Consider the following 13,445-nt stretch of genomic DNA (forward strand, 5'->3'; position numbering starts at 1 on the left):
AGGAGAGGCTTCTTGAATGCGGTGGTGACGCTTCAAATGGGTTAGCATGTGTTATGAGAGTAGCGTAAGTGTGTGTGTGGCCGTTTAATATGTGAGAGCATTGAGGTGAGTGTGTGGGCCAGCGAGGTGAGGGAGCGGCGAGTATTTTGTTGGATTGGCTATGTGCAAGACCTCAATAAAGCCACAATTTGCAACTAATCGCCGGGCTCTTCATTTACCCTGGAGTCAAGAGCTTGGGAGACTTTCTGCCGGGTAGAGTGAAGGGTGTTGCCCCCGTGAATACACCAGCCCTGGAGGAGTGTCTCCACTGTACTCCTCGACTACAGTTTGGGAGCCGAAAGCAGGAAAGATGCAACACATGTTTGACGTGTTGTCAGAAGCAGTTGCTGAACAATATCGGCAAACCTCTGTCCTCCATTGTTGTATCGCGCAGCCAAAGGGTTCCCAAACGGCTCTGGATTTTACATGTTGTCCTAGCCCGGTCGCTGCTAGCATGTGTACTCGTTCGGTACACCTCCGAACCGAAGCAAAACCCCCGTACCAAAACGGTTTAATACAAATACACGTACCGTTACACCCCTAATCTCTACAGATGTCAGAGTATTGTTAAAGTTTAGAGCTGATTATACAAGCCAGATGAGATCCAAAAACAATGTCAAGGAATATATCTATACTCTCTCAAAGGGGAACTGCACTTTTTCTGAAATTTTGCCTATCGTTTGCAATCCATATGAGACACAAGAAAACAAAAGTTATTTTTTGTTTCTTGTATTCTAAGATGTAAAAATTGTGTCGTTCTTGGTGGCTCCCAATGCAGCTAATGAGAGCAATCAATTATACCATTAATCACTTTAAAAATGCATTCTAAAACCGTCAACAATACAACATTTACATTTTGTAACCTGTATAATAACCACATTGTAGCGACAATGTTCTCGTAAGAGCGAAGACGAAGTAAATATTTTTTGTAACATAGTAATAAATCGGCTTGCATCCGATATTACCCGTAAAAGTTAACCACGGCAAAAGATAACATGGCTTCTACGTCAGCACGAAACGTGTTTCAGTTTGAATTAGACAACAAACACATTGTGATAAGATACCAATGTGTACTGACTGAAAAGCATGAACAATCATATTACAGTATCGTAAAGTATTAGCCCACATTTCATGTTTTGTTCATGCAGAGATAGCCAGGCATTGTATGTTGTATACACGCATGTAATACTGCGTGTATCAGGATCAATATAAAGTGTGACTCATTCGATGGACGTTGCCTGTTTGGTCAAACAGAAACATGTTTTCCATTTTTTGGGGGTAAGCACTCCATTTATGTCAAAATAGCATGGCTTCAAATTCCACAATTTGCAGTTTCCAGTCACTTTCACCTCACTCTCTTGGATTTGTCTGCTCCAAAATCTAACTCTTCCTTCATGCTGGCTCCTAGAAGCAGTAATTCATCCTCCATTTATTCAGATTAAAAAAGATAATGTTGTGACTCCTCATTTGTCCAAAAATAGTCATGTTTTTTGTTTATTACCAAATCTGGCATGATTAAAACACACTTGCATGTTTGTATCCGGAGGAGGTTGTTGCCAGAAGTCAGACGTGCGCTGCTATGGAAACGGAAAAATAAATGCGAAGAATTAGTTCCGGCAATGACTAAAATTACCAAAATACGGTAAATATTGTACATATTACATATTGTTATGAACGTTTCCGTTTCCACATTATATATACACTTGCAGTGAGTATATAAAACATTGATGGAGGTATTTGAAGTTGTCTTAGAGGGCTTTGAAAGCTACGAAGATTCCCATTTGCCGCATCTTCCATGCGTTTTTTATCATCTTTAACATCCCGCCTCCAAAAAAAAAGTAAAAAAAGTGCACTTTTTCTGAATGTTGCCTATCATTCACAATCTTTATGAAATACATAATGTATTGTTTTAATACATTCTAACTAGTAAGTAGTCGTCAACAAAAGTCCGCTTACAACAGAGCCAGTAGGAAGGTCTCTATGTTTATTGCACCCATAAAACACATAGCAAAACGTTATAGGTATAGGAGCATGATAACTTGAAGTTATCATGGATTACTTTTACAACAACACATCATTAGTAGGGTAAAACTAACCTGTCTCATGACTGTCTAAAGCAGTGGTTCTTAACCTTATTGAAGGTACCGAACCCCACCAGTTTTATATGCACATTCATTGAACCCTTCTTTAGTGAAACATTCATTATTATTTTTTTTTTTCAAATTCAAGACAAAGGTATATGTTTTTGGTAGGAAATGAGTATGGGGAACATATTGTAAGTAACACTGACTTAATTTAGAGTTATCTGGACACTAGGGGAACATATTCTAACTAATACAGACTTAATTTAGAGTTATTTGGTTAGGGTCAGGGTTAGAGGGTTAGGGTTATAATAAGGACATGCCGAATAAGGCATTAAAAAGTACTTAATAATGACTAGTTAAGAGCCTATATGTTACCAATTTGCATGTTAATAAGCAACTAATCAGAGGTGTGGACTCGAGTCACATGACTTGGAATCGAGTCAGACTCGAGTCATGAATTTGATGACTTTAGACTCGACTTGACAAAATGTAAAAAGACTTGCAACTCGACCTTAGACTTTAACATCAATGACTTGTGACTTGACTTGGACTTGAGCCTTTTGACTTGACATGACTTGCTACTTTCCCCAAAACCCAACGATTAAAAAGTTATTCAGGAGCGCTCCGTATCTTCCATTGTGTACGGAAGTGTGTCAGCGTGTGTGCGATGACAGCCTGTGCGCTACCTGTCAGTACAACAGCCAATCAAATTACATCCACGTTGTTTTCGTCACACAGCATTCACCCAATCAAATTGCAGGAAAACCAACGGAGAAGAGCTTTCAAACAACAGAAGAATAAGTGAAGAAAATTATGCCATAAAGTAAAGTGTTTTGTTCGGGTATTAAAACTACGACTTGGTCAACAAAACAGGAATTGCCGTATCCAAAACATGCGGTTGGAAGATTACAGACGGAGACGCATCAATTTAGAACTTCGTTCGACATTTGAAGTTGCACAAAGAAGGGTACGTTTTGAATGTAAGCTAACGTTTATTGGCTGAGTAACGTAACTTTTATTTGCTGTGTAGTTAAATCAGTGAGGCTGTAAACTCACTGCTAACGTTAGAACCATAGACATCTTATAAGGGTACGCAGCATCGAGCGCTACTGCCTATTGCCGCAAACGAGATGCGGGGCCGCCATCTTGGAGTGGTGATCCGCTCCACTCAGTGCAATTCATTCCGCAGGAGCAATGAACTGTCAGTGCATTTAATTCATATTACCTCACTGAATACCACTTATATTCACGCGCTTTTTTGTCATTCGTGTAACTATGATAAAGGACACATGTCTTGGCGTGTTCATACTTTGCTTAACAGAAATAGAATATTCCTATATGCTATAAGTGACCAGACGTCTGAGATCAAAACTGGGAATATAATCCCAGAGAAGGGAAAAAAACAGTCAGCTATTTTGAAGTTGAAGAAACAATATGATTAAGTTGTATATACATGCGTATATCCTACATAAACAATGTATGAATACATTAGATATCTATATATTTTACAGAGGTCCTCAAATGGGGGTACTTGAAGGTATCCCAAGGGGTACATGATATTTTTTTAAATATTCTAAAAATAGCAACAATTCAAAATCCTTTATGAATATGTTTATTGAAAAATACTCCAACAAAATATGAATGTAAATTCATAAACTGTGAAAAGAAATGCAACAATGCAATATTCAGTGTTGACAGCTAGATTTTTTGTGGACATGTTCCATTAATATTGATGCTAAAGATTTATTTTTTGTGAAGAAATGTTTAGAATGAAGTTGATGAATCCAGATGGATGTCTATTACAATCCCCAAAGAGGGCACTTTAAGTTGATGATTACTTCTATGTGTAGACATCTTTATTTATAATTGAATCACTTGTTTATTTTTCAACAAGTTTTTAGTTATATTTACATTTTTTTTTTTCGAATAGTTCAAGAAAGACCACTACAATTGTGCAATATTTTGCACTGTTATACAGTTTAATAAATCAGAAACTGATGACATAATGCTGTATTTTGCTTCTTTATCTCTTTTTTCAACCAACAATGCTTTGCTCTGATTAGGGGGTACTTGAATTAAAAACATGTTCACAGGGGGTACATCACTGAAAAAAGGCTGAGAACCACTGATATAGACTTTATCTCTGTTGCTGCAACAGCAGAGAGTTTATTCTGTCTTGACACTTTGTATTGATATTTTCTATTACATTCTTCCTTTAAATGATCATGTTTACAGTGATTGATCAACACCTGAAAGTCTTTATTTCCGCTAAAATCACTAATCTGTTTCACTGGATTCAGAATAAAACAAAATTCAGTTTTACTCAACAAAGTTAGTATTTGAATATTGTTACTTGAAGACTTAGCTGTGGTTACAATAAAATGAGAATGCATCATAATCAATGGCGGCTGGTGAATTTTGTTTTAGGTTGGCCTGAAAGTTTGTACACCAAATACCTGTAGGGGGGTCATCCTCCCCCAGAATATTTCTTTGTGATTTTCACATAAAAATATTGTAGTTCTTTGCTCCTGCTTAACTCTGTGGTAATATTCTTTTCACAAAATACAACCAATAGTATGTTAATGTTAAATCTTACTTGTGAAAAGTAATCCTCCAATTCCTATTTTCAACAGTCCGCTCAATTGAGCAGGAAAACGCTGAATACCAGCCCAGCATCTTTGTTTTCTACCTGTCAACTGTCGATTTAGGCCGCTTGCCGGCTTCTCATCACCACTTCAAGATGGCAGCCAAATTGCTTGCGTCACAGCAGCCAATTCTGCGTCTACTTATAAGATGTCTATGGTTATATCGTCATTGCAAACACGGCAATCTGTTGCGTCCACTGCAGTTTGCTACCTTATTCATACTTTTTGTCAAGTGATATTTTTTTTAAGCAGGGTTGCATGAGGTACCTAGACATAACTTTACGTTACTGAATGTATCACACACAGTTACGTAACGTTAGACGGCGGTCAACAGCACCGCATATTTTAGCCACCTACAAAAACACAAACATAGTCAAATGAAGGTCAGTTAAAAGGTATACTATATCAATAATATGTGTACATATTCCATAGAGCCCTGACATCTAACAAGTACAGCACTGTTCATTGTTATGTTCATGTATTTGTTGTTTTTCATGTGTACGCACACATAAACACAAACAGTATGAGATGAGATCAATGAGATAAGGTAACAACATGATATAAACTGCTGTGGAACTAGTTACAATTCCATGGAAATACAATGTTAACACTTTTGTGTAAGTAAGTACAGTTGCACTTGTTTTTTCAAATGTGTTTATACTGTAAAGGAATGAGTTAAATGTTTAGAATAACTGGTTAATAGTGCTATTATGAAGTGCAATGTCATTACTGTTTTTTTTAAATAATAAATACATACAGCGTTTTAAAAGCATACACAATCTGTGTACATATATTAGTCTGTGGTTAAAAAGACTTGAAATGACTCAAAACCCAAAATGCAGGACTTGGGACTTGACTTGAGACTTTCCAGTATTGACTTTGGACTTGACTTGGACTTGCCTGTATTGACTCGGGACTTGACTCGAGACTTGAGGTCAAAGACTTGAGACTTACTTGTGACTTGCAAAACAATGACTTGGTCCCACCTCTGCAACTAATTAATGGTGAATATTTTCCCCATACTAAAGTGTTACCATGTTTTTTTACTGGTGCACAAAATCAACCGTGCATGAACATCACCTTGTTTAAACAACAAAACTAAGACAGTGCATATCCTCACAACAAATTACACACCAGCAAATCAGTGTTACTTCTGCTGTTGCCGTATCCATAATACGCCGATAGGGAGAAGTTTATATTTACACAATGAGTCGAGTGTGTTTTGATCTCCGCCGAACCCCTGAGGCCGACTCACCGAACCCTAGGGTTCGATCGAACCCAGGTTAAGAACCACTGGTCTAAACCCAGCTCACGTTTCCAACGATACTCCATTCACATTGCGTGACTTGAATATTAACCACGTCTTAGTAATATTGTTTTTTTGAGCGCTAACGCAGACAAACTATTTATAGCGGTGCCGTGATCACGAGCTTGTGTGCCAATGTTGACATGATCGAATGATCAGCTGCTTCCTTGTTTCCTTGCTCGTCAATTTTTATTTTGGCTCATATCTCATGCCTCTCACCTGAATAGTAGAAGGATGAGGAGGTATTCTGAGGTATTCACTTCAACAGCCAATTTAGACCTAGAAATGGCGAGAACGACACAAAAAGGCTTTCCAGTACCCTTTTCTTTACGAGGATTATGAGTTATTCTTCATCTAAATAGGAATGTATGAATATCCTTCTAATATCAGCAGACCTTGTACAGTAAGTGATGTATTATTATGTTTGTTGGCTTTCATGAAGTCTGCAGTGAGTAATAATCAGTGATGTAGTTGGGAAAAAAAGCAAATGTTATGATGCGTTTTTTAAATTAATGCATCGCATATGGTTAAAATGACCAAAATACGTAAATATGAAAAGTTATAATAAATGTACCTGTTCCATGATGTAGGTCTATATGTAATGTAGTAAGTGAAACCTTAAACAAGGTGTTTGGAGGTTTTTTTAAGGGCTTTATAGGCAGAATACAGTGGCTACCAAAGGATCCATTGTAAGCGGAAGTTTGAGAGCATTTATTTATTATTTAGAATGCATTAAAAAATATATATACATCCGTCTTCATGTCTTTCATAAGGATTGTGAACAATAGGCAAAATTCCCAAAAATGTGTACCTTATCGATAAGAAGGAATACTTTCCACAAGAATAAAAATATTCAACATCAGTGGACTTTTAAAGCTGTTTGGTCAACAACACGTCCTGCAACACTAACAGGGAATATAGTATAAATACAAAAGTATGGCGGCACAAAATGTCTTTACATTTTTGGCTGTGTTCACAAATTTGGCATTAAATCATGCAAGATAATGTTCAATTTATTCGTGCATTGGTCAGCAACACATTTGATGGATGGTTGTTTATCAGTGTTAGATTCTGTGTTGTCAAGCAATATGTGTATAACATATTGGGCCTGAAGAGTGTGTGCAAACTACAAAATTGTGCATACTATTAGTGGGCGTGTTGCAGGATTATAAACTAAGATTGCACGTACATCTCATAACTGTTGCAGATCGCCCTATTTAAAATAAGGATTTTGCATGTATTAGGTGACTTTCACCATGGAGACATTCATTTACTGCACATTAACTTCATGCTCCTCCTGTATACCTATGGTGATTTGCTATGTTTTGAAACATGTAGCAGACATGTACCTGTATATTATGTACCACTTTCTGGGCATTTTAGAGGCAGTCCTACGATCTACAAACGAACCCACTTGTTTATGGTGCTGAAGATGTGCCGTGGGAGAATCAGGCATTAACTGTGAAAGTGTGCTAGAATTTCCATACGCAAGTAAATGTGTATTACAAAAAGATAAATAAATCTATACATATGTAAAAAGGAACACCATTAAATAAAGTGCATCAATTGCATTAGTTTTAATCACACCAGCAGCTATCCAATTATAAAATAATAGTGCTTGATAAACACTATGTGTAATTTTGTATTATAATGATAATTATATTATATGATTATATATTATAAATAATTTTTATTTTTGACCGTCCATATATGTTGACAAGCATACATAGGACAAAGCTGCAATGTGATTGCCTCCTTTCTCACAGCTATTTCTAGGCGACTGCCAGTTTACATGCACATTTGCTAAATAAAGATGAAAAACAGCTCCCCCAAAACAGTTTTAGTCTTGATACATCACAGTGTGCGTGTAAAACAATAAATGTGCATTTTCGCCTCCGAGTATTTTGGGTGTTTTGATTAGGGCTGGGCCGATAAATTATATTGCAATAGACACTCTATCAATAAAAAAATTGTTAGACGTACATTATACTGTATACGTTTTGTTATGTCAGAAGAAACCGGAAAGATTGAAGCACGGTGGGTTGCATGAATAAAAGTACTCGCGGTCTGGTAACCAGGCAAAGCTGGAAGTGTTTAGTGAGCAATGGGAGGTACACGCTAAACAGTAGAGATGCGCGGTTTGCGGTCTCATCCGCGGACTCCGCATATAAACCGCGGGTCGGGCGGTTGACATGACGAAAAAATAGATTTTAATTAGATTCGGGCGGGTGGCGGTTGAAACTTCCGGAAATATTTGATATGCATGGTTATGTGATCGGTATCCTTTGCCATTCAAAGTGCCATTTAAGACCCGTGTCATAAAGCGAAGAAGATAATAAGAGACACTATTATTCTCCTGAATGACTGCCAGTAGTCACCCAGATAATAAGTATTTGGGGGTGCTATGAAGCCATTGGCTTTGTCGCCTACTACAACATGTACAATCTGCTTGTCAGTCCAGTACCATGTTGTGTGTGGCTTCCCCAGCAACACGCACACGACTGCAAGGCATACTGGGTGACACAAAGTACACTAATGGTTGTGATATAAACAATTTTAACACTCTTAGTAATATGCGCCACGCTGTGAAACCACACCAATTAAGAACGACAAACACATTTCGGGAGAACATCCTCACAGTAACACAACATAAACGCAACACAACAAATACCCATAATCCTTTGTATTCATGACACTCCTGACTATTTTATGCACCCCGCTAGCAGCCATCTTGCTGTCTCACTGTTGATTCTGTTGAATGAGAAGATAACTGAAATGAGTCCTGCAAAAAACAAATAAATTGTGGATTGAACAGGAAAAGTCACCTTGACTGGATGGCAGTTTTGGGATTTTTTTTCAAACGGACCATAGTCTTTCACCCCACTCATCTCTTCTTTTCAACCTTCATCCGTTCCCTATTCGGATGTACAGAAACAACAGATAGGAACTAAAGTGCAGGACTGTATGAATAAAAAAATAAAGGACAACAAATATGCGACTTTAAAATAATAATGTGTCCAATAATATTTAAAGAATAATTATTGCATAACATAAATTCATTTATGTACTTAAATAAGAATAACAGACTAACTTAAATGTTACACAAACCATGTAACTTCCTGGCAGTAAACCTGCAAAAAATGTTTCTCTATACATGGTCAAACTTTATCAAGTATTTCTTAAATATTCCTTATTTTTTCACCTTAAAGTGGTTATTAATAGTATTTGTAGTGATTTTAGAATTGTGTTTGCATTGATTTTTTTGAATGTTTTCCATGATTGTGTTGACATTTCTTTTCTTTTCTGCCTTAATAGCGGAGGGGATTAGAATCAGAGGAAGGTTACATTAAAAATTAAAATGAATATATTTTTCTCCCGGTCCATATCTTTCACAGTTCAAAAAACTTATCAATAATTATCGACTTTGACCGATATAAAAAAAATGTTATCGCGATTCAGTTTTCAGCCATATCCCCCAGCCCTAGTTCAGATGATCAGCATATTGTCTGCATATTATGAACACAGAGAAGCTAAAAGGGTTGCGCTCCTTATTTTTCACAATTCTTTGGGCACATGCTTAGTAGATCAGCTCTGCGTGCACATTTTTAAGTTTGCACATGTTTTAATACATGCAAACCTTAAAGTACTCCAGGCCCATAATACAGTGGTTCTAAACCTTTTTTCAGTGATGTACCCCCCTGTGAACATTTTTTTAATTCAAGTACTCCCTAATCAGAGGTGGGTAGGAACACGCTACATTTACTCCGTTACATCTACTTGAGTAACTTTTGGGATAAATTGTACTTCTAAGAGCAGTTTTAATGCAACATACTTTTACTTTTACTTGAGTATATTTATAGAGAAGAAACGCTACTTTTACTCCGCTCCATATATCTACATTCGGCTCGCTACGGATTTTTACCGATCTATTATGCACGCTTTGTTTTGGTTTGTCAGACAAACCTTCAAAGCAGGATCCATCACATGCCTGCGTTTCACCAATCAAATGCAGTCACTGGTGACGTTTGACTCTGTTTTACCAATCAAATGCAGTCACTGGTGACGTTTGACTCCGTTTCACCAATCAAACAGAGCCAGGCAGTCACATGATGAACTGCACACTTTTATTTATTTTTTATAAACCTTTATTTAAAAAATTCAACATTTACAATTTACAGTTGAATATAATAATCAAAGTAAGTAAAAAAAACAGTACAAAACAGTATAAAAACTGTACAAAACAGCACCACGGGGTTGTAAATTCAATGTAACAAAAATAGAATGCAAAAAAATTTATATATAAAATAAACAAAGTGCAAAGCCATAGGCTCACTCAATCTCAGTAAATAACTTAAATTTGGAACACAGCATCATCGTTTTCACAGCTTTTTGGTAGAGTGTTTTAATGTAGAGTTCTAATTTTTTTTTAAAGGCACAAAGAACAGATTGGCTATTGAGAAACTTACATCTATGAATATAAAACTTAGCCAAGAGTATCATGAGGTTGCAAAGGTAAAAATAATTTTCAAATTTGTTTTCAATACAGTGTAAAACCAAATATATATTATTTAATATATATTATTGTTTTAGTTGTTAAAGAGATATTCCTGGCTCTGAATTTGTTCATTGCTATTTTTATGTTTTTGTGCATTACTTGTCGCCGTCATCATTAAACGGACAGGTTACTCATCAGTTACTCAGTACTTGAGTAGTTTTTTCACAACATACTTTTTACTTTTACTCAAGTAAATATTTGGGTGACTACTCCTTACTTTTACTTGAGTAATAAATCTCTAAAGTAACAGTACTCTTACTTGAGTACAATTTGTGGCTACTTTACCCACCTCTGCCCCTAATCAGAGCAAAGCATTTTTGGTTGAAAAAAAGAGATACAGAAGTAAAATGCAGCAATATGTCATCATTTCCTGATTTATTAAGTTGTATAACAGTGCAAAATATTGTTAATTTGTAGTGGTCTTTCTTTAACTATTTGGAAAAAAAGATATAATAGTAACTAAAAACGTGTTGAAAAATAAACAAGTCATTCAATTATAAATAAATATTTCTACACCTAGCAGTAATCATCAACTTAAAGTGCCCTCTTTGGAGCTCCATCTGGATTCATGAACATATTTCTAAACATTTCTTCACAAAAAAAGACATCTTTAACATCAATATTTATGGAACATGTCCACAAAAATTCTAGCTGTCAACACTGAATATTGCATTGTTGCATTTCTTTTCACAGTTTATGAACTTACGTTCATATTTTGTTGAAGTATTATTCAATAAATATATTTATAAAGGATTTTTGAATTGTTGCTATTTTTAGAATAATTGTAAAAAATCTCACGTACCCCTTGGCATACCTTCAAATACCCCCAGGGGTACACGTACCCCCATTTGAGAACCACTGCCATAATATGTAAGTTTAGTTTGTCCCCCAAGTGCTTGAGTCTGAAATGACATCAACCAGACGTGACCTCACGTGTAACCCAGTGATTACACTTCCTATTGCCTGTGGTGTTGTTTCACTGAAAACCACTTTTGAAAAAACAAAAAAGAGAACTGTGTTTTCTGTATTCGACAGAACATTTACACACCTGCTACTGAAAAACTCTCAGCCGGTGCCTTGATGTACACTATATTGCCCAACTTATTTGGCCACCTGCCTTGATTCACATATGAACTTGAAGTGCCATCCCATTCCTAACCCATAGGGTTTAGTATGATGTCGGTCCACTTTTGCCAGCTATTACAACTTAGTCCTTCTGCGAAGGCTCTCCACAAGGTTGCGGAGTGTCTTTATAGGAATTTTTTACCATTCTTCCAAAAGCGCATTGGTGAGAGGACATACTGGTTGGTCGAGAAGGCCTGACTCTCAGTCTGTTCCAGTCCGTTCTAATTCATCCCAAAGGTGTTCTATCGGGTTCAGGTCAGGACTCTGTGTAGGCCAGTCAAGTTCATCCACACCAGACTCTGTCATCCATGTCTTTATGGACCTTGTCATGTTGGAAGAGGAAGGGGCCCACTCCAAACTGTTCCCACAAGGTTGGGAGCATGGAATTGTCCCAAATGTTTTGGTATCCTGGAGCAGGGGCGCCCCTAGGGGTTTTGGGCCCCATGAAAAGTCTTTACAAGGCCCCCAACACATAATTTCATATAATTTAATCATCATTAGGGGCCTCTCTGGGCCCCCCTCCATCATGGGCCCCTAGAATCTGTCTCCTTTACCCCCCCTTTTCGGCGCCCCTGTTCTGGAGGATTCAAAGTTCCTTTCACTGAAACTAAGGGGCCAAGCCCAGCTCCTGAAAAACAACCCCACACCATAATTCTGATCATTCCGATGGGTGGCCAAATACTTTAGGCAATATATTGTATTTGAACCCTAACGGGCACTGTAAATACAACTGAGTGACTTTTCGCTCAAACTTTTTTTAATTAGGAGAAATCTGGCTTGGACAGATGTACACTGTGGGGTGCCAAAAGATTATCAGGAATCTACTAGGCACCTTTGGTGGTGTTTCGAAAAGAAATGCAGCTGAGTCATGCTGGTCTGATTAGTCGTTTCCACCCACGACTCAGATAATACACAGCAAATAATGAGTGGACGCAGACAGAGAGAATGTAAAATAAGAGAAAAATATGTTCTTTGATGCAAGTGGAAAAAAAACTTCAATTGGGGATTCTGTCAGCACAGTATTCTGACCAAAATTATGCTAAAAAATAAAAGCAACAAACTTGAAATTTTCTTTTTCTTTTGTCGCAGCAAGTTTCCCTTCTTGCAAATTCTCCACCGAAAGCCCTGTTTAAAATTGGCCTTACTTTAATACGCCATGCTTTCGATCCATCTCAGCCGGCTTTTATGTAGTGAAGGAAGGGGCTCAGAACCAACAGGACTTTACAGCCGCAGGCAACAGGCTGTGGCACCATTAACACTTCCTGCCCTATTTATTATGCAGCCTGTTTTTTTTTAATTAGTGCAATTTCCAAGAAGAAAGTGGTTAGAGTTTCATGGCGCTTGAAAGGAAAAGACCGTGGTCAAAGTTTGATGAGGTGGCACTTGCTGGTTAGCTTTCAAAAACCGGTAGCCAGGACCACACCATCAGGGCTGCACTTTATTTCCTGCAGGTTACAAATGGATCATAATTGGCCCGGAACTGAGGCCTGCTCTTGTATTCTCTCTTCTCAGGGTTTGATGAATACTTCACCGCACTCACGCTAGAGAACAATCGAAGGAACGTTTGGTTTGCTGAATTCTGGGAGGAGAATTTTAACTGCAGGCTTCTCAGTACATCCAAGAAAGAAGACACCACTCGTAAATGCACAGGTACCCTTTTTTTGGTGTTTACTACAGCACTATGAGCCTTA

The 13,445-nt window shown here is 37.4% G+C and overlaps 1 protein-coding gene across 1 annotated transcript in view; it reads left to right on the top strand.

Moving 5' to 3' along the window:
• LOC133554901 (metabotropic glutamate receptor 7-like) overlaps positions 1-13,445 on the top strand; it is a 297,424-nt gene that overhangs the window by 174,305 nt on the left and 109,674 nt on the right. Inside the window, exon 5 of the mRNA XM_061904168.1 lies at positions 13,267-13,404. Within this exon, the coding sequence (XP_061760152.1) occupies positions 13,267-13,404 (138 nt within the window). The remainder of the gene's footprint in view (positions 1-13,266; positions 13,405-13,445) is intronic.

The sequence above is a fragment of the Nerophis ophidion genome, linkage group LG06 (assembly GCF_033978795.1).
Source record: "Nerophis ophidion isolate RoL-2023_Sa linkage group LG06, RoL_Noph_v1.0, whole genome shotgun sequence".
Taxonomy (NCBI): Eukaryota; Metazoa; Chordata; class Actinopteri; order Syngnathiformes; family Syngnathidae; genus Nerophis; species Nerophis ophidion.